Below are 24,255 nucleotides of genomic sequence, written 5' to 3'. Positions count from 1 at the left end.
CATAGCCGTAGCCGGGCCGGACCGCGCATGCGCGAGCGCAGCGCGCGGCGTTCGCGCCTTTGCAACAGTCCGGCCCCCGCTTGTCAGTTCCTCTCAGCCGCCCGTGGTCGCTGGCGGAACGCCGCTTCTCTCCTCACAGGAACGTCCTAAAAAAAAAAAAAAAAAAAGAGAAAGAAGAAGTAAACAGATAGAAATAGTTAGTCGAATTGGATAATAATACTAAAAAAAAAAAAAAAAAAAAAAAAAAAAAAAGGATAAAAGAAGAAGAAGAAAAATTATGCCTGGGTCACCAGGTTTTAAGCGGTGTCTACACTGCAAAGAAGCCATGCCCGCATCTGACGGGCATGAAGCCTGTGTAAGATGTCTGGGAGAGGCGCATGTACCCCAAAAATGTGCTCACTGCGCAAAATTAACTCCCAGGGCGCGCAGAGAAAGGGATATGCGTTTAAAACTCCTTCTCTGCGATAAGGCACTACAGCCTTCTGAACAGCAGTTCTCAGAAGCTCCCGGAGGGCAAGGTAATAGATCAAGGTCTCCACCGGCAACGGGAACGAAAAAGAAAAGGGCTTCCCCTACGCGCTCCCCCCCGCCTCCTTCAATGTCCCGCGTTCCTCAGGGACATAAGCAAGGGGCCTCCGGGGCCACAAGACAGCCGGAGAGGTCGCATAAGCCGCAGGCGGCAGCATCAAGCCGCACGTCATCGGCACCGGCTCTGCGCCCCGCTGACAGCGCCAATGACTCGCAGCGCGCGGCACCGCTGCAAGGGCTGGAGCCGCGGCAGTCTGCCCAGCCGCAAACCCGAGCGGCACCGCAAATGGCTGCATTAAGCCAGGGCAAGCCAGCACAGGGTCCGGCACCGGACGCAGCCCTGACAGACGGCACCGGGGAGTTTAGTGAACGGGGCCGGCAGAGCGCCCCCCACTGTGCTGAGTCGGCACCGGCGAATCAGCCTATTGTTACAGCCGCACCGGAGGAGCAGCTGACCACAGTGCCGGGCAGGGCAGCAGAACAGCATGACGGTGCAGTCTCTCTTATTCCTCCCTCTGCCAATAATGCTTTACCAACACAAGGGAGGGAGGCTCCTCCTACCTCTGCAGTCCCCACTAAGGCTGCTAGGAAGTCATCAATGAGGCATTCAATTTCACCCTCACTTGAGCCGTCAATCTCTCCCTCTCATTCACCAGGGATTAGGCATAACCAACCAATGTCTCCGCGATGGAGATCAAGGTCTCGTTATTCTGATCATCGCGAACGGTATCATCATTATCATCGGGAATCGTCATACAGATCCCGTTCACCAAGTTTTTCCCCCCCGAGATCCTATCATAGGGGGTATGCCAGTAGATACTCCTCGCGGAGGTCATCTCCTGATCACCCTGAATATAGACGCAATCGCTCATCTTGCGAATATGAAAGACCTCACTATCGTTCTCGGCACTGCTGTTGCCATACTTCTCATGAAGCGCGACAATTGTCACCAATTCAAGACTGGAAGGGGGCGTCACCTCGACAGCAGAACCGCTCGCCTTCAGTACAACTATCTGAGCCTGAGGAAGGACAGATATCAGATACGGACGATCAACTGCGGACTGCGTCCCAAAAAGATATGTCGTCATCTTATCCTGACGATGCAGTGTTTGAAGGGGACCCATCTCCCCCAGATGACACAAAGGACTTTCAAGAGCTTTTTAAGAGAGTGGCCCAGTCTCAAGATGTGCAGATACTAGACACTCCAACGAAACAATTTAAGCTCTGGAGAAACTTAAACCCTAAGCAACAATCTAAAGTTGCCCTTCCTATGGACGAGGCTATTCGCCAATCGGCAGCAGCGATTTGGCATACTCCGGCTTCGACTCCACCAACTTCGAAACCGGTGGAGAAGCGCTAATTTATAGCATCTAAAGACTCAGAATTTCTGTTTACTCATCCGCAGCCAAACTCTTTGGTTGTTGACGCAGCTCTCCAAAGGGCTAAGAACCCACAGCTAAAAAATGCGGGGGTTGATAAAGAGGCAAAGAAACTGGATGCCTTTGGCCGGAAGGTTTATACATCGGCCACGCTGCTCCTTCGCATAGCGAATTATACAGCTCTCCTGGCGAATCACAGCTTCGATAGTATAGCGAAGCTTACTGAGCTATCCCAGAGATCATCAGACGCGGACAGGGAACTGCTCCGATCTATCCTCAAGGAGGGCTATGCATGTTCAAAGGCTAACCTCCAGATAGCTATGGACATAGCTGATACGGCAGCGCGGGGAGTAGCAACAGCGGTGTCAATGAGGCGCTCTTCCTGGCTCGCCACGGAGGCGGTGCCTAAGGAGCTGCACTCCAAGGTAGAGGACCTTCCCTTTGATAAGGTAAAGTTGTTTGCAGAAAAAACAGACGAGGTCCTTCATACGGGGAAAGACTCAAGAACAATGCTTCGTACGCTCGGCATGTACGCACCACCATTCCGTCGCCGGCGTTATTTCCCATACCAGGGACGGTATGATTATCAGTCTCGGAGGCAGCAAAATCGCCCTTTCGATCAATCGCGATCAAGACAGCGCCCTCAACGAAGGCGTCCACCACCATCACCTAGAATGTCGGGCACACCTGCCTCAAAACAGCAAGTTTGACTCCCTGGTCGAGGGCAAGCGCACACTACCAATCACTCTGGCAAAACCCATTTTCCACCACCGCTTACGACCTTATTATCACCAATGGGTCGAAATAACATCGGACAAATGGGTTCTGGAAGTCATAAACAACGGTTTCACCATTCCCTTCGTCTCTATCCCCCCCACCACCCCACCCTTCCCGTCCCTTTTCAGGGACCCATCTCACGAAAATCTCTTGCAACAGGAAGCTCATCACCTCCTGGATATCGGAGCAATAGAGAGGGTCCCCGATCAGTTCAGGGGAAGAGGGTTCTATTCCAGATACTTTCTAACGGAAAAGAAAACGGGGGGTTGGAGACCCATTCTCGATTTAAGAGGTTTGAATCGTTATCTTCGCAAACAGCATTTCAAAATGGTGACCCTGAATTCTATAATACCATCCCTCGATCCCAACGATTGGTTCGCTGCCCTCGATTTACAAGATGCGTATTTTCACATCACAATACATCCCGCTCACAGACGTTTTCTGCGATTTGTGATAGGCCATGAACATTTCCAGTATCGGGTTCTACCATTCGGGCTTGCGTCAGCTCCCAGAGCGTTTTCAAAAACCCTGGCTGTTGTAGCAGCGCATCTGCGTCGGTTACAGGTGATAATATACCCGTACCTGGACGACTGCTTGATAAAAGCTGCCACGCAGTGAGAGGCATCACAGATGGTGGCGACAGTCGAGCAAACGTTCGAATCGGCCTCCTTCTCAACAAGCAAAAATCGACACTTGTCCCAACTCAATTCATAAAATTTATAGGGATAAACCTAGATTCGCGCATGGCGAGAGCTTATCTACCTCAAGAAAGGATCCATGTAATCAAGGATCTGATTACTATACTCACAAGGAACATGACCGTATCGGTACACAATTGCCTTCGTCTCCTGGGACATATGGCAGCAGCCACTACAGTAGTCCCTCATGCGCGCCTCCACTTGAGGAGTCTCCAACATTGGCTGTCCACGGTTTATGTCCCCGTGAGACACGACATTCAAAAACTAGTGTGGTTACCTCCGCATGTTCAGAGATCGCTGCAGTGGTGGACAAAAGAGCAAAACCTCCTGCCGGGAGTTCCATTCCATCGACAACAACCAACGGTACAGATAACATCGGATGCCTCGCTCATAGGCTGGGGGGCCCACATGGACAGCGAACGAATCCAGGGCAAATGGTCGCTCAGCGAGAGGCGTCTGCACATAAATTTGTTGGAACTTTGAGCGATTTTCTACGCATGCAAACATTTTCTTCCTCAGATCAAAGGTCTCACAGTAAGGATATTGACGGACAATGTAGCTGCGATGTATTATGTCAACAGGCAGGGAGGAGCACGATCACGCTCCCTATGCGCCGAAGCAGTACGGTGTTGGAACTGGTGCATACAGAACAGCGTAACCATAACAGCATCATACTTACCTGGCACCGCCAATGTAATTGCAGACTCCCTCAGCAGGCAATTCCCCACGGACCACGAGTGGGAAGTAAGGACAGACATACTATCTGCGATATTTCGAAGATGGGGTACCCCACTGGTAGATCTATTCGCAACATACAGCAACAGGAAGTGTCGCCTATATTGCTCAAGAGCAGGACTCGGCAAAGGCTCTCTAGGCGATGCACTTCTGATCAGATGGAAGAAGGCACTTCTGTACGCGTTTCCTCCCACGCCACTTATCTCCAGGACACTGGAGAAAATCAGATTAGAGGCGGCGACGGTCATTTTGCTAGCGCCAGCATGGCCCAGACAAGCCTGGTATCCATTCTTACACAGGATGTCAATTCAGCCACCTTACCCTCTTCCTCTCCATCAAGATCTCCTTACGCAGGAACGAGGTGCGCTAGTACACCCCAGGCTGCAGCCGTTGCATCTGACGGCGTGGCTTCTCAGTGGTTGAAAGGAGACGAAAATCTGTGCTCTGAAGAGGTCAAGACAGTACTTCTTCACAGTAGGAAGGAGTCTACGCGGAATACGTACCTGGCAAAGTGGCGAAGATTTTCTGACTGGTGCACTCAGAACGACATGCACCCCCTATCATCCCCTCTACAGAATGTTTTGGACTACATCCTTTATTTACGGAACTCAGGTCTTACACTATCATCTCTAAGAGTGCACATGGCAGCCATCAGTGCTTTTCACCATCCAGTAGAAGGTTCAGCGCACTTCTCCCACGTGATTACAAAGAGGTTTTTGAAAGGACTCCAAAACTTATATCCGCCACGAAGCGCACCCTCCCCGTCTTGGAATCTCGATTTAGTGTTGGATACCATTATGTACCCACCTTTCGAACCCTTGATATCGGTTTCGCTACATTATTTAACGATGAAAATAGTCTTCCTACTTGCGATTACATCGGCAAGACGGGTAGGGGAACTGGGGGCGCTGATGGCAAGCCCTCCCTTTACGATTTTTTCCAAAGACACAGTAACGCTCCGATTACACCCGGACTTTATTCCCAAAGTCTGTTCTTCTTTCCACATTAATGAGCCTATCGTTCTCCCGACTTTTTATCCCAAACCTCATTCCTCCAGTAGAGACGCTCTGTTCCACACACTCGACGTCTGACGCGCGCTGTCTTTCTATATAGACAGAACACGCCAATGGCGACGAACTGACAGGTTATTGGTATCCCTGGCACCTATATCGAAAGGCAAGGCACTTTCCACTCAGCGCATTGCAAAATTAATTACGCTCTGCATTACGGAATGTCACTCAATTAGAAACAAACCTCTTCCTTCTTTGCCTCGGGCTCACTCCACACGAGCGGTAGCGACTTCCACCGCCTTCGCAAGGGGAGTTCCCCTAGCGGATATCTGCCGTGCGGCTACTTGGGCTTCTAGTGTAACTTTCGCACGTCATTATGCCATAACGAAGAGATGGGCTTCAGACGCTGCGGTAGCCTCGGCGGTACTGTCCACGGTAGAAAATAATTGACCCGGAGCGCGTTCTGGGTTACTGCTTTGTACTCACCTGGAGTGGAGCACCCACGGGGACCACTCGAAGAAGAAGAAGAAGTTACTCACCCTGTGTAGTAACGATGGTTCTTCGAGATGTGTCCCCGTGGGTGCTCCACGCCCCACCCTCCTCCCCGCTCCGGGTCTCTTTGTTTTGTCTTCCAGGGACCGAGCGGTGAGAGGAACTGACAAGCAGGGGCCGGACCGTTGCAAAGGCGCGAACGCCGCACGCTGCGCTCGCGCATGCGCGGTCCGGCCCGGCTACAGCCATGGAAAACTTTCCGACCAGCGGCGCCGGGACGGGACCCGACACCTGGAGTGGAGCACCCACGGGGACACATCTCGAAGAACCATCGTTACTACACAGGGTGAGTAACTTCTTCTTATTACAACAGTACTCCTGTTACAAGCATAGCTGGATTGGCTAGATGGTAAGAGCCACCAATTAATGAACTCATGAGTAATTTTCCATGGGAACAAAACTTAGAATAATAGAATCATAGAACTGGAAGAGACCTCAGAAGGTCATCAAGTCCAGCCCCCTGCTCTAGGCAGGACCAATTCCAACTTAGTTACAAAGGAAAGGAAAACCCATTTCTAAATGCACAGACATCAGATTCCCATTCCCAAACCATAAAACAATAAAACCTAATGGAATTATTCTAGACTTTGCCCTACTTTCAGATGGTGAAGAGTCTTTTCTTTGGAGAGGGACATGTTGTCTGTCCCCCTCAGTATCTGGAGAGAAAATTGTACAGAGACCAAGGAAGGAAAACCCCAAAATTCCTTTGTCTCAGTTTGAAAATCTCTATCTGCATTTCTATTGCCTGAATGCTATCTGGCTATGTTTAGGGACATAGTTAACCTCTTAGTCCCCAGGCTGCTGGCCATCCCTCATGACCATGACAGTAACTGATAAATTATAACATCTTATACACCTGATGGAATTGTAAATGAGGTTAAAATGAAAACATTCATGTTGTAGAAGAGGAGAGGTGGGCAAAGACCTGAGATGGGGGTGGACTGAGTTTGGCTAAGGATCTCAATTCTGGGACTAGGCCCTTCTAATGGGGACATGATACAGTCCAAGATTTAATTGGCTACTTCTGAGGGGTGTTATATCTTCAGAATGACACAGATTCCCTGTAGGAGCAACACAGTGCTGAGGAAGAGAGAAATTGGCTGGAGCTAAACTCTCACCCCACTCCCTGCTGCTGGAACCTCCCTGCTGCTCCCCAAGGTTCCCTCCCTCAATTTAGGAAGCAGCAGAGGTGGGCATAGGTTGATGCTAAAGCCCAAGCAGAGGGTGGTGTGAATTCATGCATGCTCAGGTGGGCAATACAGAGAGCTCCTGGAGAGTCAGAAGTGAGATGGGTAGGGACAAGAGACTTGCAACTGCTTACTGGTGCAGGGCCAAAAGAAGTGGGAGTGGCTTATTTTGCAATTGGGATACAGTAGAAGGGGGTTAGTACCTCCCCTTCTGTTCCAGAGACAGAAGGAGGACTGAGGATTTGAGTTGTGTTTCTCACTTTACAGTTCTTAGGATCAGGCTGAGGCAACAACAATGCTGCCTTACTTTAGCACCTTAATCAAAGGCTCTCAAAGTTCTGTACAGACATTAATGTATTAAACCTAACTCGCAATCCCCACTCCTCCCTGTGCCATTGGCATGTCTCTCCTTTATAGAAACAAAGACTCAGAGAAGCTTGGGCTTTCAGAGTTTTAAAGGTATTTAAGTGTTGCTCTGATCACATTACACCTATGTGATATAGAAGCCTACTTTCAAAACGACTTAGGCACCTAAGAACATAATTCTCATTGATTTTCCATGAGACTTAGGCTTCTGTGTGCCTAAATTACTTTGAAAAATGATTGGCTCCTAAATCACTCAGTATTACTGAGTAGAACAGCTCCTAAATACCTGTAAAATATGGACTTCAGGATCCTCCTCCTCCCTCACTGGGAGCTAGCAGCTGATACCTCATAAGAGGTATCAGGAGTCCAAACTCTCAGGCTTGTGGGTTAGCAGGCCTGGGTGCAATTCCTTCTCTGATAGTATCAGCATCCTTTGCCTGGCCATCTGAAAGTCTTTGGCAGAGGGAATTTATACATAATTCACAATTGTGGTCTGAAGGGTGACTGGCTGGGGTTATTCTCCCAGTTGGACTGGTCCCTGACAACGCCTAGTCTTGCTTTGTCAGCTGTGTGGGTTGCAGATGAGTCTTGGCTAAAAGGAAAGAGTTCCTGCCAGTTCATATTCCCAGGAATGCCAGTTTCTTCTGAAATACTTCCTTAGTAAACATCTTCCTGTTGCAACATAGCAGCTAATATTTGTGTAACCTCATTGTTTTCACCCCACATTTTAGTCTCAGTGATGATGCAAGATCGTTTTTTTTTTTTTTAATCCTCTACTGAGCCCAGGAGTCAACTCAACTAGCAACTGCTTTTGTTAGTTGAGACTATTGTTTTTTAAGTCCCTCTGGCTCTCCTGGCCCTCCAGATGTCTGTTCATTGGGCCTGATGATTCTCCTTCATGTTGCCAAAAGATCGGGAGTTTTGTGTCTGCTGCTGTGGCAAGTCTCCTCGAACTCTAGAGACAGGAGCTCAGGACTGTTAATCCTGTCTCCTGCTACCCATCTCAGTTCAGGAGACGTGCCCATCTGTGTGCCCCAGAGAGAACAAATTGGTGGTAAAGTGATGCTAGATCCTGAAGTCTCTGAGGCAGCTTTTGGAGGACCCCATTGTGGAAAGAAAAAAAGGTGGTGTTATATAGCACGACCAAGGATGTACAGGTGGAAAAGTCTTATTAGGTCCCATATTGTCTATCTCTGAAAACCAAATTTGACACTCATTTACTTGAGTGTAAATCCAGAATAAAGCCATAATTTTTCTAAGTTATTCAGATTTGCACTGGTGAAATTAAACAGAATTTGGCCCTTGTGCACTGTTTCATGGTTTAGTATTAGTTGTCCCAGGTGAGAGGGATTTTACATCTTCATTTGGAATACTGCACTACAATTCAAATGAAATCTATTCGGCTATGAAACACCAATGTTTTTCTTCTTTCTATGTTGCATCTTTAGATTTCTAAGAACGACATTACTGGGCAGAGTCAGCCGTCAGTTTGTTCTCAGAGGCAGCCTGTAATGGGGACACACACATACTATGAGCTCTTATGAAGGCTTGACATTAGTTCTTTCTTCTTTTCTTAATCTAAAGCCATTCAAATTGAGTGTGTGTGGTGGTGGGGGATCATACTATTAATATATTAATGCCTTACTATTTATAATAAGGCTGTATAGTGCTTCCCATCCAAAAACCTCAAATAAGAGCAGATCTTGCTGCTAGGAAGTGTTCGCTGGTTTGGGTGATAGAGCTGTATGGTTTAGGAAATGATGAGATGTCTACCTTAAACAAGCAGCATAAAGAATTATTCCCTGCTGAGTCTTCCTTCTCTCCCTCAGTCCATGAGTGTGCAGAAACCTTGAGTTTTGTGTAAAGTTGTTAAATAAGCTTCTAGGCAAAATAAAGGATCAAAAGGGGCCTAATTAGCTACAGTCTGCTTATGCATTGTGGCTGTTCACCTAGTTTTATAAATTGACACTTTTAACATTAAAACTCAAAGCAAAAAACGATGTAATTATTCCCTTTTTTTTGAAGCTTAGGTTTAATATCTTTATTGAAAATTGGGTACTTCTATTGCATCTCAAGATGCTTTATTCTATCAAATCTGGAGCAAGTCATTTTTCATTTTGGATTGTAATGTGGTATAAATGATAACAGCCTGATTCAGAAAGCTTTCTCCCTCTTCTTTTCCCATTGGCAGCCTGATGAGAAAGCTCATAGTCAAATCACAATAACCCTGAAGATTATCTACATTTTGATTCTTTATGAGACTGCTCGCTTTATACTAGGGGGAAAAGAGTGGAATTTTAGCTCAGTGTTAGAATGCCCACTTTGTCTTCATGGGATTTATTTCCCCCAAACTAGGACCAGCAGAAAACTGACCCCACTGATGGGACCACTTCTTTCCTCCCCTCATCTCTTCCAGAAGTAGCATATGGTTGGATGGATATATCAATTATTTTTCCCCCATAAACATTTTTTATTTTTGTTCTAGTTTGACTTGGTCATTTTATTTCACTTGCTGCTTTCTGATCACTTGGGTGCACAGTGTCTAATGAATTTTCATGTATTAAAACTTGCTCGTATGATTAATTTGACACCAATATTATAGTGGCCTGGATTGATGTGGGCTGCTGGGGGAAGAAGATCACATTGTTTAGTCCTGGCCCATAGCATCAGATTATGATTATATTACAACAATGTCTAAAAGGCTCATCATCAAGGTCCAATAGTGCTGACATTGCACAAATGCAAAAGTTCATAGTCCCTGCCCCCAAGACTCTACAACCCAAATAGACCAGGAGCATATGAAGGGTCTGTGTGAGAGGTGCAGTAGAAAAGGCTAATTTGTGACTGAACCTTCCACATTTCAGATGTTTATCCAGAGGTTTATACAAACTAATCTGGAGATCTTTGGTCTGGGAATCTCCTAAGAACAGTCTTAGGAGAGTTTTACTGCTCCTTGGTTTATGCTGGCAATACCACAAGTGGATTTTCCTTTGGGATTTTAGTATATCCCAAGTTTTGCCCTGAGCTGCAAGTGAAGTGCGCAATAACTATGCAGTGCAACACAGCAAGAAGAGACAAATTACCATTTTTCTCTCCTGAAAAATATGAATTTGAGAACCATAAGTTCTGGCAAAGTTTCAAGACTGCTAACATTTTATCTGAACTTTTTGGCTTATTTCAAAAGATAAAGAAACCTTTCACTAGGGAGGTGAAGTCTTTCTCATTGGATAATAGGGGTTTGGGCTAGTGCTTCCTTATGAACCCAGAAATGCTTTGTTTTGCTTGCTTCCCTTTCCCTGCCAAAAAAATCTCTGATCATTTGCAGTAATTAAAGACCACACAGAAATTTCTGCAAAAATTGATTAAATTCCAGCTCAGTCAATTGCATTGTGGCTACCCTGATTTAGCTCTATGTTTTCTGTTATTAGAGGTGACTGAATAAAATATGTAACAATTTTGGCACATTTTCCTCATTGATTCACAAATAATAATTTCCACGATATGAGCAGTGCTGGTTGTTTTTTCATGTTTTTCTTTCCTACTTCTCCTAAATTATTGTGTAGTGTTAGTAGTAAATGAGCATAACATTCCCCGCCAGAGATAGCTGCCTTCAAGAGTGAGTAAAATAGTATTTCCTTCTTGTGCACTGTGGTATGGACTTTGATGCCATATGAAATACAGTCACACCCTGCTTGCATTGAAGTTGGTTGCAAACCTCCCATTTACTTCAAAACACGGTCTCTGACCAGAAGAGCTTACAATCTAAATAGACGAAGATCAGCCACAAAATCCTGTTAAGTGATTTGCTTGGGGGCAGGGATTCTTTCCTTCACCCTCACAGGCACCTGTACAATCCCAGTGCAGCGCTGGGCTGAGTGTTGTGTCAGGGATCCGACCTTTAGTAAATAGAATTTTAAGTACTAGGTGGTGTTTTGGAGCTACTTCATGGTGCCGGCCCTATTGCTAAACAAATTGTCACTTGGGACAGCATCGCTGAAAGGCTAATTTCCAGCAGAACAAAGCAGCTTCTCTCCTGGTTCTACTATTAGTGTAACAGTCATTTAAAAATTTGTTTTGCAGCTTAACATTTGTGTTAAATTTTAAGCAAAGCTTTTCCATTAAGGTGATTTCCCTCTGTCATAATTGTATGACTCTACCAGTTTGGCCTATGCAGCATATGGAATCAGAATATTTTGTTTTCATCCCCATTTTACCGGAGACTGGCCAATAAAAATACCCCATCAGATAATTTGTAAATGTTGTTTGGGAGAAGGTTGGATTGTAACAAGAAAGGTTCTTTGTGCACCTGCCAAAGGATATGTGCCCTTTATGTAGTCCACATGAGGTATGCTGAATTCTACTGGCTATCTGGCTTTAGTAGCAGAGAGAAGAAGGTGGATTTTGAATTCACAGCCTTATCCAATTACACCAGGCCATCCATTGTGTGTTTCTGGACTTGATACCTGTTTTCATGTTCAGACTTATGGACACATCCTACTTCATAGGAATGGCAAAGAAGTCTCCTTATGGTGAAGTAAGAGGGACTGCACTAAGAAGGAAGTTGCCTTTTACACATATTGTACTACATCCCTAGAACAGACTGACAGAAATGGTTTAGGCTGACCTTTTCTTTCTTTTTCATCTCTGCAGGCTCTTGTGGAAAGATCAACAACTGACAAATATTTCCACACTTCTCTTGTCAAAGTTGTGGATAGAAATCTTCATCTCGGAGTGTAGCTGTCATGCTGGAGAGGCTACATGTTCCTGAGGACCCTCTTGTTAATTAGAAAGTTTTGACGTTAGAAATTCTGTTTTTGTCAATGATTACCTTGATTTTTCAAGAGTTCTACCATAAGCATCGTGGTAAATTTTTTTAGGTTCTTTGGGAGCTGTTAAAGTGTGATATAAATCATATATTCCTGATGTGAGAGAATGAAGAAGCAATTCAGTGATATGATGATAGGAGGCTAGAATTCTCCACTGCATTCTCATCAGTATTGTTTAATGACCTAAGCTCTGTGATTGAGTTGGGTAATAACAGCTTTGACATGAATGTAGAAGAGAATGTCTGATGGGTCAACATTTCTCCGGTCTCAGAGTAGCTCTAGTGCTAATTTGCCAACTCTGCTGTATTTCTCCTATCTTGCTCTGCTTTCTACACTGTTTAAGTCCTACACTGTTGTGACTAGCTGCAGGGGCCAGATGCTAGAGAAGGAATGACACCAATCCTAGTGGAGCTCTGCCTGGGACATATGGACGACTCTTCTCTTCATCTGGAATTTCATGGGAATCTGGGGCAGGAAGGATGTTTGTTTGCTGAATCTTAGGTGTTTCATTCATGTGGCCCAGGATTGTTTGAATTGTGTACAGATGTGATCACCTAATTTCAAAAAAGATATCTTAGCTCTGGAAAAAGTTCAGAAACAGGCAACAAAAATTATTAGTGGTTTGGAATGGCTGCCATATGAAGAGAGATTAAAAGGTTTGGGACTTTTCATCTTAGAAAAGGGGGGATATAATAGAGGTCTATAAAATCGTGACTAGTGTAGAGAAAGTGAAGAAGGAAAAGTTATTTACCTGTTTCCATAACAAAAGAACTGAAAGGTCACCAAATGAAATGAATAGGTAGCAGGTTTAAAACAAACAAAAGGAAGTATTTCTTCACACAGTACATAGTCAACCTATGGAACTCCTTGCCAGAGGATGTTGTGAAGAACAGGGCTTTAACAGGGTCCAAAAAAGAATGATAAATTCAAGGAGGATAGATCCATCAATGGCTATTAACCAAGATTGGTAGGAACAGTGTCCCTAACCTCTGTTTTGTTAAAGGCTGGGAATGGGTAACAAGGGTCAGATTGCTTGATGAATACCTGTTCTGATCATTCCCTCTGGGGACACCTAACATTGGCCACTGTCAGAAGACAGGATACTGGGCTAGATGGACCATTGGTCTGAGCCAGTATGGACGTTCTTATGTAACCAACTATGCTTTGCAACTGCATGAATCTCCTTGTGTTTCCTGACCAACAACCAATTTTGTAAATGAATGAACCCCATCAGCATAGTTTGCCGTGCAGTAGCTGAATGTAATGTCATAACATGCCATTTTTCTAAGGCTTACTCATCTGATAAAGTGGGTTTTACCCATGAAAGCATTAGTGTCTAAAGGTGCATCTACACAGCAGGGCTTAACTCAAAATAAGCTATACAAATTGAGCTACGTCAATTGTGTAGCTTATTTTGAAATTGGGAGTGTCTACACAGCACTTATTTCGAAATAGAGCACTCTTCCTCTGGCTTCCCTTACTCCTCATACAATGAGGGTTACAGGAGTTGGAGTAAGAAGTCCTCCAGCTTGACAGTACTTCAACAGTATTTCAAAATAACTGCCTGCTGCGTAGACACAGACTAAGTTGTTTTGAAATAATGCTATTTATTTCAAAATAATGTGGCTGTGTAGATGTACCCTAAGATGCCACAGGATAGCTTGTTGTTATCTAGGGCTTGTTTGTCTCTAAACCAAGAAAGGAAACGTGGGGCAGGGCTCGATGTCACTAAAGGTTACTAGTTATTGTTTTTATACATTGCATTTTAAAACGTATAATAAAAGAGCATTAAGGTTGGGAAGTTAAGAGAATTTAGCTGCCAAACTCAGCTCTTCAGTGAGTATGTTTGAACTCTGATTTTTCAGTAGTTTATAACTTGGCCAAATGTGGATGAATTTCACAAGGACAGCAAAAGACACAACCCTGACTTCCCAGCACTGCCAAATTACAAGTCCCTCCTTCTAGTATCAAGGCACTAGAGAGTTTCAATGAAATAGTCGTAAGGCTTTTTAACATGGCCAGAACAATGTAATCCGATTCCGGCCCATGCCAGCTGACTCAGGCTTACAGGGCTTGGGCTGTGGGACTATTTAATGCCATGTAGGCAGTTGGGCTCCAGTCCAAGCTATGGGACCCTCCCACCTCATGGGATCCTAGAGCTCAAGCTCTAGCCCAATCCAAACATTTGCTCTAGAGCCCTGCATGGGACTATGTTTTTAATCCTGATGCTGTCTCACCCTGCAGTACCCATTCCCACCCACCTGTAATGCTTCTTGCATTTTAATCCTGCTTCCACATGCAAAAACCTTAACTCCTGCAAATCCCATAAGAGAGACAGATTGCTCCCAAAGCAAATAAACAAAAACCCTAATTTAGACATAATTGTTATCACTAAAAGAATAAAATAACTCTTGCTTATATCATGTAAAAATACTTCAACTCCTGTTGCAATGGCCATCAAATCTATTTCAATCCTTCTTTTAAATTTTAGTATTAAAACCTTTATTAAAAAACAAGAAAAATGTGCTTCACATTGCCGAAATTCTATGTATGACAAATGGATGAGAGATTTAAGTGTTTTCTCACAAATTACTGAAGTCTGGGTTTGGCCACCCTATCCTGCCCACAATGAAGTACATTACACAGTTATTACATAGTACAGTACACTGTTACCACTTAACAAATTATTATGTCAGTTGGTCCTCTGGGACCCACGGGATCCCAATTCTACTACAGGGCTCTAGATCATATTGCAGGTTGATAGTCTCTTCACCAAAGCCCCTCATGCCCAAGTTGGCTGGCACAGACTAGCCATGAGTTTTTAATTGCAGTGTAAACATACCCATTATTAATTTTACAGGTAGGAAACAGGTATAGATTAAAAGATTTCCCCCATAGGTGCATGGGAAGCCTGTGTCCTGAATCTTAGACCAGGCCCTTAGTCTCAAGGCCATATTTCCTTTCCTTATGTTTGTAGAGCCCAGCTATCTCCTCCTTCCTTCCAAACATTGAATCACAGTTAAACCAACCTTACCAACTGTGAATTGTCACAGTCGGTACCTACCCTACTTTTCTGTGGGCAGTGGGGGAGGTGCCGTGGGCCATTTCCAGCTCCTTCTGTCTTTCTCTTGAGTTTATATTTACCCCACCCAGAAAAGTCTTGGCAATGGGAAAGTGTGAATGTGGCTGGGGGTGGGTGTGTCAGGTAGACATCAGCCTTCCTTTACCTGCTGCATGTGAACAGCTAGGGACAAAGCACGAAAGGCTGCTTGTTGCATGTTTCTTGGCCAGTGAGCATGACAGTCTTCTGGGGTAATTACCAAAGGGGAGAGAAATGGGTTCTTGTCAGCAGACCTACAGGGCTACTATTTAATGAAGTAGATATTTAGGTAGGTTGTTAATGCGGCAGTTACATCTAGGCGAGTCACCTACATGCATCCAGCAGGATTCGTTCAGGCAGCATTTGCCTTTACATCTCCTACCAGGTCTCGAGTACAGCACAGAGCATGAGTATGCTGCAGGCCAAGCTGTGCCTGCAGTTTGCGTAGATATCCCTGCCTAGCTCTATCTGCACTGGCATTTCTTAAATATAGCAATGAAGATGTGGCAGCATGTATTTTACCAGTCAGCCCGGAACGTGGATACCTACTTGCATTGCTGAAACCTGCACTGCGGTATCCGCACTGCGGTATCCACACTGCTATTCTTATCAAATACAAGGATAAAGCTAATACAAGGATGGTCTCCCCAGTTGCAATCATATATTGTATTGCAGCATACACATAATCTAAGCATGGCTGTTTCCTCCTTGAGCAACGGTCTGGTGATTTCCTCCTTCTCTTCTCCTGCTTGTTCTCTCCCTTTCTCTTCTGTTACCTTAAATCTTTCTCCATCTCTCTATCTTCTCCTGTTCCTGTTTTTTCTTTCTTATGCTTTTCACCGTCTCTATTTTCTTCTTCAACACCTGGCATTTAGCTCCCCACCCCCTTTCTTTCATGGCATCTTTAGCCTTATTTTTGTTTTCTTCTCTAGTTCACTCCACTAAATGGCACTGAATGATCATGTCATCACCATTTCATAACGCAAAATGCTGCAAGACTTCCTGTGTAGCAATATGTGAAGTGTACCTGGACTGGGACTAGCCAGCACTGTCCTTTCTGCAGTGTCCGGAGTGTGCTCACATTGCAAATCCCACAGTCTCTCAGAATGTCTGCTGATTCTGATTGGGCTACTCATTGGGAGTGACTGTTGTGTCCATCCCCACTATCACCTTGTTGAATGACACATAAAATCACCCTCCTGACCAGTTTTTCCAAGTGTTGGAGTTGTTAGCTTGGGGGTCCCAGTAAAAAGTCTCTGCTTGAATTTGAGTTCCAGTTCTCTGAGCCTGGTAATACAACTAAAGGAGTGGTCTGCTACCACCATTTCACAAATGGAAAACCTCATATTTTTCTACCCTGTTTGCTGGATTTTTCCCTTAAGATGATCCCTGTAAGACACTTATTCTTTGACAAAGCAATTTACATACAATTTTGCAACCAAACACTTATCATTTGCTTTTTAGAACAAATATATACACTCTATGCTGTGATAGAAAAATACACCTTGAGAAAATAATAATCCTTTGCTTTTGGACCACTTTTTCATGCCAGTATTTCAAAGGGTTTTGTGAACATTAATGAATTTAGCCCTGTATCATTATTTCTATTTTACAGATGGGGAAACTGAGGCCTGAAGAGACGTGATTTGTCCAAGGTCGTACAGTGAGTCTGTGGCCAAGTGAGGAATAGGACCCAGGAGCCCTATATATGTATTGCTTTGATAGATCACAGATCCCTTTGCTTTGATAGATCCATCTTACTCTTTAACTTGCATATTAACTAAAAACACTTTGGGCCGTCTAGCATCATTGCACAGGTCCTCCCTATGTCCTGGTTTTAGCATTCCTGGAAAGGACTGTCAACAGAATTTCAGAAACCAGCTCCTGTAACTGGCAGCTAGATTGCAGTATCCTCACAGAAATTATATTTTCAGAGTGTGTTGTTTTAGATACAAGGTATTTATACTGTAATTAAAAATAAGTATGTTTTATATGGATTGGATAACATAATGCCTGATCTTTCCAATAGGTCAGATGCAACAGTTTTAATACAGCCTCTGAAAAGAAACCTGAAGAAGAGAAGGTAAACTTGAGACAGGAACTGCCTAATCATGTCTGCCAGTGTCAGTTATGTGTATTACACTGTTACAAATTTTTACCAAAAATAATGTTGTTTGATTGTCAAAACCCCTTCCATATGGGCTGATGATTTTCCAATGCCACCAGAAGGAATATCCTAGTCCAAGGCATAGTTCAATAGCAGCATTATTTTAAAAGTATCCTTCTGGACTGCATTGGCAGAACTATGTTGGGAGCCCCGTACTGGAACAGCAAGGGGTGTTTTGGGCCAGAACTGAGGTGCACGGCAGAAATTTTGGGCGAAGATAATACAATAACTCCTTGACTTGTGCCTAACTTTTCCTGCCCATAGGGTAGTCTGGGAAAAGCACACGTTTCAATTTGTATGTTCCCAGGTCTCATACTTGATTGCACGCGCGCGCACACACACACACTCACTCTCACAAATACTGAAAAAGCTGGTAAATGGCTGTGCCACTGAACTTAGATCAGGTCCCAAATCCTAAGCGACTCTGATCTGGATAGCAGTAATACTGGAATCTGAGTATGGCGGCTGAGTTATGTGAACTCTACACCTCAGAGTCTTGCCCCTCAGGCTGGCAGGCTTAGGAGCTTCCTTAGTTCCTGTGCAGAAGGGACTGGATGCTGAAAAACAGTCCTTCAGCTAATCTGGTTCCAGGGTTCCACACTGCTCGTCTGTTTGTTATACTGTGAGGCAATGTTTTTGAAGGTAGTTATGTGATTTTATTTATTTATTTATTTATTGCATGTTTTGTCAAAAGGATCAGGGCTATTCTTCAGATTCTGCAGGCCTGCACTGTGTTCTGGGAGGTGCATTTTGCTGAATAGTTGCTCAGTTACACTGCAGACAACAGCACCACCACCTGCTGCAGCAGATATGGAAACAGCAGTGGTAGAAGCACCAGAAGGAACCACTGCTGAAGCAACAGTGGAAGTATCAGCAGGGGCAGAAGGAGCAGCGGTTGTAGCAGCAGTGATGGAAAAATCTGAAGGAGTCACAGCAGCAGTGACCATGGCAGCACCAGAAGGAGCTGCTGCAGCTGCAGTGGTGGGAGCATCAGAAGGAGTCACGGCAGCAGCATTGGAGGCAGCAGTGGTGAAGGTACCAGAAGGAGCTGCTGAAGCAGTGGAAGTGGAAACTCCAGAGGGAGCAGCAGTTGCAGCAGCCGTGGCAGAAACACCAGAAGGAGTCACTGCAGCAGTGACAGTGGAAGCGTCAGAAGGGGCTGCCACGGCAGTGGAAGCACCAGCAGCAGGAGTGGAAGCTTCGGAGGGATCAGCAGTTGCAGCAGTGGTGGTGGAAGCACCAGAAGGAATCATTGCTACAGGAGCAGCAGAAATACCAGAAGGGGCTGCTGCAGCAGTGGCCAAGGAAGCTCCAGTAGGAGCTGCAGTTGCAGCAGCAGTGGTGGAAGCACAAGAAGGAGCAGCTGCAGCAGCAGCAGTGGCGGAAGCACCAGGAAGAAGAGGAGCAGCAGTGAAAATGCAAGCTGATCTGAAGTTAATAGCCAAAGTAGCAGAGAGGGTGGCAAACGCAGAAGTAGCCAAGGTGCTGCAGTCAGCAGCAGCAGAGGTAGCAATCACAGCAACATGGGTGTCCAGCTTGCATGAATATCAAGTGAATGTATATCAGTGGTCACCAACCAGTATATCGGGATCCACTGGTAGATCATGGAGCCTCTGACAGGGGATCCCGACTGGTATGGCCAAGAGCTACAAAGTGCAGCACTTCAGCTGCCCCTCCCCACACTGCTGTGGCTCTCCTGCCCTTTGTCTTGGAGCTCCCCGTTCTCCTGGGAGCCTCCTGCTTGCGGTACAGAGCAGGAAAGAGCGAGGAGGTGGCACTGATGTCAGGGTGCCCCCTCTTCTACCCTGTATTCTGTCTTCACAGAATGGGGGGTGGGGAAAGGGTGGGGGAGGCGCGGCACAACAGGGCTTGGGATGGAGGGAGTTTGCTGGCAGCTTTTGAAAGGAGTGCAGGGCCAGGGCAGGGGCGAGCCTGCCTTAGCCCCACTGCACCACCACCCAAGAGCCACCTGAGGTAAGCAATGTACAGCTGGAGCCAGCTCCGAACCCCTGCCCCAGTCAAGAACCCCCTCCTGTACCCGAAGTCCCTGTCCTAGCCTTGAGCCCCCCGGAACTAAACTCCTTTAGAGAGCCTGAACCCCCCCTCACACCCACCCACATACACATCCCAATTCCCTGCCCCAGGCTCAGCTCAGAGCCTCCATACACTCCAAATACCTTAGCCCGAGACCAGAGCATGAGCCCCAACACTCTGCCCCTGCCTAGTGAAAGGAAGGGAGAATGGGGGAGGGAGGAAGAGAGGACAGAGTGTGCAGGGGCAAGGCCTTGGAGAAGGGGCATGAAGGGGCCAGGGTATTTGGGTTTGAGGTAGATATTACATTGCACTTAAATTCAAAAAGTGATCTTGCACTTAGAAAGGTTGGAGACCACTGATATATATAGTGCCCCTTTACTGCCTTTTTAAAATAGTCATAGGCTCACAGACTCATTGTCTGGCCAGTGTCCAGTTATATGGGGTAGGAAGGGCATGGCTGCTCCATAATTAAGAATAAATCTAGTCTTTCAACTTTGCCTTGTGAATGTACCTTAGCTGAAATGAATATGTTCATGCTTAGCCTCAAGCCAGGGGAGGGTTGAGAGAGTTTGAAGTTCACTAAAATTGCTGCTTGGGATTTCCCTTCCTTTTCCATCTTGTTCCCCTTTTTTTCGTAAGAGCTTTCAACTTGTTCAGTCATTTAATCACATCGATTGCAAAGTACTTTCCATTGCAGCCATCTCCGTTCTCATGTCCTGAAACATTCATGTTTTGGGATCAGAAAATACCCATACCTGGTATTTGCCCCAAGGTGAATTTTTATTTTAAATTTCTGCAAAATCCTTTGTGCTATTGGTGAGCTCACTGAGGGTGAAAAAACTGTTTTTTAGCCTGACTTTTAAATCCGTGGAGGCAATTTTTCAAGGAGCTAGGAGACCTGATTTGCCAGGGCTCAGCACCCCGCAGGCTTTTGGTGCTTAATACATGTTCTCATCCTCAGTCTCTGACCTGGTTACTGACCCCTGGGCTCACCTCACTCTGACACTCTCCTTGTCTGTCCCCAACAAGCCATTCAGCACACATGTCCCCTCTATAGGATATCATCTATTACCTTGGGCCCCTGTAGAGACAAATATTCAGGATGGGCTCTTTGACACATGCTCTCTTTGACACCTACGTAAGCATGTGTTTACATATCCTAGAAATCAGTGGGATTTTAGGACATGCTTGGTGCTATCATGATTTGGGACCTGAACGGGGAAAAGTTGGAATTCTCAAGAGCATGGTTTAACTGAATTTTCTGACAAATGTATGTTATTGGATTTTCAGCTTAAAGACAGAAGGAGTGGTGCAAGATTAAAGCTGAGGGATCCCACGCAGAGAGAAGAGGAGGAAGGGATGAAGGATGGTGAAGTGAAATGAAAGTGCTGCTTTGTGTAATACCACCAAAAAAGGAACACGGTCTACAAGCAGTGTCCAGTTCTGTTGCTGTTTGAATATGGACCAGTTACATCCCTTTAGAGAGAGGGTGGGTCCTCAATGAAAAAGTTCAAATAATAAATATGCCCTGTATTCCAAGTGTAGAAGTTTATTAAATGTTTAGAAGGCTTGTCTGTCTGACTGTGAAAAACCTGGCCCCTCCAATACTGTTTCTGGAAACAGGAGTGAGCAGGAAAATATACTGGTGACAGTTGCACTCCAAGTTAGTGGGTGAATTCGTGCACTGTGACTTGGAGTCAAAGTAAATATACTCAACAGGGACTGGATCCTGCTTGCCTGACTTCAGCTGGACTACTTGTGGAGCCATGGCATGCAAGATTGAGCCATGTGTTCACACTGCACTGGCATCTACACCACATTAATTACAATTCCCAACACCTCATCTAGCATGCATTGGGTCGGGCGTAAACCCTGGAGTAAAGTTTTTGGTTGGGTGGAGCGAAAGTTGAAGTCCTGCTTTGTTTCATAACTCTGCTCAGCAATCTAGAGGGGAGGGCTCTTTCCCCCAGGACATGATGATGGGGAAAGAAGAGGAGGAAATGCATGAGTAAAGGAAGTAATGCAGCACAGGAAGAAATTGGACTGGGGAGGAGCAACTTCCTCAGTATAATGGGGGATCCTTCAGGTTTCAGGATCTCTGTGTGCTCATTAATGCTGTTTAACCCAGCACTTCTGCCAGAGGGCTCTGACCGGATGAGGTCACAGAAGTCCCCTTGGGATTGTTCCTCAGTATGCTGATCATGACACTAACACAGAGGGAAAGAGTTTTTCACACATTGGAAGATGAGTTTTTTTTGGTCAATGAAGACATGGGAAAGCCCTAGTCTCAGTGGGGTTGTAAAGCTCAGATCATGTGACATAGACTCCATAATAAATGACTTGAGGGTTAAGTGGGATGGAGAGTACTTTATTGAAAGCAAAATTGATGCTCGTATTTCTGTCGAGACCTCTCATGGCCATTAAAGAACTTACAGCACTTTTGCTAAAGCAAATATTGCTGCCCTAGTATTCTCTCCAAATTTCTATTTGGATTATTATAATCTGCTTCTCCAAGCTCCCCTGTATCTGCAGTTGGATGTGGTGTTCTCCATATGATTCCCTTTCCTTCCAGCACTGTTGTGTAGGGTTTCTGTATGAAATTAGAGTGGTTCTATTCCACTTCAGAAGCAGCTGCGTTTCAGTGGCAGATGACTCTTCTTTATCTGTTCTGTAAAGTAATTTTGGAGCTTTCAGGCCAAAAAGCATAATGTATACAGAAGGTTGTATTGTTCCGTCATTCCTAGGCTGAGGTAGCCAATGATGAAGAACTGTATATTTATTTTTTGGGGAGTGCCTGTCCCCATTACTGCAGTGAACCCAAGGGGGTGCAATTCCAGACATTTGTCTTTGTACCTATGTAAAAACTGCTGGACCTAACTCATTATGTTGCTGCTACTTTTTCCACCACACCCTGATGCACCTAAACTTGGTTCTCTAAGTGACAAGCTCAGTGGGGGGCGGGGTGGGGGTTAAAAACTGCAGCAGTTGATTAAAGCTCAGACCCCCTGGCCCTAGATCTAAGGAGACAGAGCTAGCCCTCCCCTGCCCTACAATAATTTTATTTTATTACAAGAAGGGCTCATATTAAAAAAGCTTATGATTATGTTTTCTGTTCACCAAGACTTTTCCTGTATTCGACCTTTGGATAACCTCCAAGACTTGCAAACATTTGAAAGGAGTAAAGGAGCTCATTTTATTACAGGGCCTCAGCATACATTCTTTCCAGCCTATCTTTAACATCAGTTAACAAGAATTATATAATTGCAGTCTGTGATCCCTTTAAGGCTAAAACATATTCAAAGAACACTTCAGGTTTCAGAGTTAAATGTATACTTTTTTTTTTTTTTTTTGCCAGCTGGGCTACTCTGTAAAAGTCACTTTAGTTTAAACTGGTGAGTCTCATTCTTCAACATTGTGTCAATGTATTTGTTTATTTTTTGGGGATTGCACATTAAGTGGAAGAAATAGCCCCCCGAGTCCAAATCTATATTTCCATTCAATTGAAAATTAAGGGGTTTTAGAGAACACAAATGAAGGAGGGAAAAATCCTTTGGTGAAATCAAATGAAATTTCAAGATACTGAGTTCAAATCAGTCAAATTAGTGTCTAGGACTATAGTATTTTATATGCTAGTGATGGGCAGCTAGATGGATTGAATTAGATCTTATGTTTCAAAGGTAGTCTGCAGGGGTCAGGAAGAAATTCCTGTTCTCCTGCTGCAATTGTCTTTGCCACCTTGTTGTAAGAAACATTGGATGCCAGATATTCTGAATATGGAGCTGGTGGAATACTGAAAGATTTTTTAAAAAGGTATATGTACTTTCACTGGAATTTTAAAAGTGAATTAGCTGATACCATGTTCACTTTATTCTGGAATACATGCTCCACGAATATTTTTGCCATTCAGTTTTACTATCAATGAGTAAATTAAATTCCAAAAATCAAATATCAAAATCACATGGAAGCCTAATGTGAAATTTGCATGTGTAAGTGTTTGCGCCCTGACATGCTTGCGTGCTTCTCCAGTCAGGGAAGAGAAATGATACTATGCAATGATCTGACCAGTCACAGCTCAAATAGCAAATCAGATGTACTCACAGAGAACTGGTCTAATGAAGAAGCTTTAAAATAATTATCCAAACTTCCTAAAACAACCTAAAAAAGCCCATTAAAATTTTTTAATAATAAAACTGAAGGAAATAATGAGCTGTTCATGGCTGTTCCACATGCAGAAAATGAGGCTAACTCATCTAATAAATGATTTGTTTCAAACTACTCACTGAACTCTATTTAGAGACAGGCTACTGGGCGCCATGGACTGCTTGTCTGATCTGCTATGATAAATGAAACATTTCAGTATCAAATGTGGATTGAGCAAGAAGCTGGCATCCGGAGAACTGACTTCTGGGTTTGACTGCCTGACTTTATGACTGTGGGTAAGTCACATAATCTCTCTGGCCCTCGGTTTCCTCATTTGTAAAAAGAGCATGATTCTGGTGACCCACCTTCCTAAAGTGCTCAGATAAAAGAACTTAAGTAGTACTATAATTGGCATTTATATATACTGTAAAAATTGAGTCGTCTTCAAATACTGGATTACTATGACACTAGGTGATATATTGGGGCAGATTCAGGGGGATTTAATGTGTGGTACCTAGGGAGAAGTACAAAAACCTTAACAAGAGCGAATGCTATAATAGAGAGATCCCTTCAATGAAACACAAGTCTGTAGCTTATACAATCTGATACACATTAAATAGATAGCATACAAATAATGTTAAAATATAGTTGTGGCCAAAGGATCTTTTAATCCACTAATTTTCCTCATTTGCATAGTTTTTTTCTGTAATGTAGACAGGACCTTCGCTCTAATACCTGCTGCTGCACTGAAGTGAA

General features: G+C 44.6%; 1 protein-coding gene across 10 annotated transcripts in view; it reads left to right on the top strand.

Moving 5' to 3' along the window:
* LOC112545315 (uncharacterized) overlaps window positions 1-20,939 on the top strand; it is a 44,912-nt gene extending 23,973 nt beyond the window's left edge. For 3 of the 10 annotated variants that reach the window (XM_075938814.2, XM_075938815.2, XM_075938818.2), the window contains 4 exons: window positions 11,883-12,095; window positions 17,188-17,241; window positions 18,020-18,831; window positions 20,650-20,939. In XM_075938814.2, the coding sequence (XP_075794929.2) occupies window positions 18,136-18,831; window positions 20,650-20,742 (789 nt within the window). In that variant the 5' untranslated portion in view covers window positions 11,883-12,095; window positions 17,188-17,241; window positions 18,020-18,135 and the 3' untranslated portion in view covers window positions 20,743-20,939. Of the gene's footprint in view, window positions 1-11,882; window positions 12,096-16,773; window positions 16,838-17,187; window positions 17,242-18,019; window positions 18,832-20,649 lie in introns of all 10 variants that reach the window. The other 7 variants (XM_075938819.2, XM_075938820.2, XM_075938823.2 and 4 more) reach the window with 5 other exon arrangements.
* Window positions 20,940-24,255: the final 3,316 nt, after the last annotated feature.

Source organism: Pelodiscus sinensis, chromosome 11, assembly GCF_052426305.1.
Source record: "Pelodiscus sinensis isolate ZL-2025 chromosome 11, ASM5242630v1, whole genome shotgun sequence".
NCBI classification, from domain to species: Eukaryota; Metazoa; Chordata; order Testudines; family Trionychidae; genus Pelodiscus; species Pelodiscus sinensis.
This window is presented reverse-complemented; position numbering and strand designations above follow the sequence as displayed.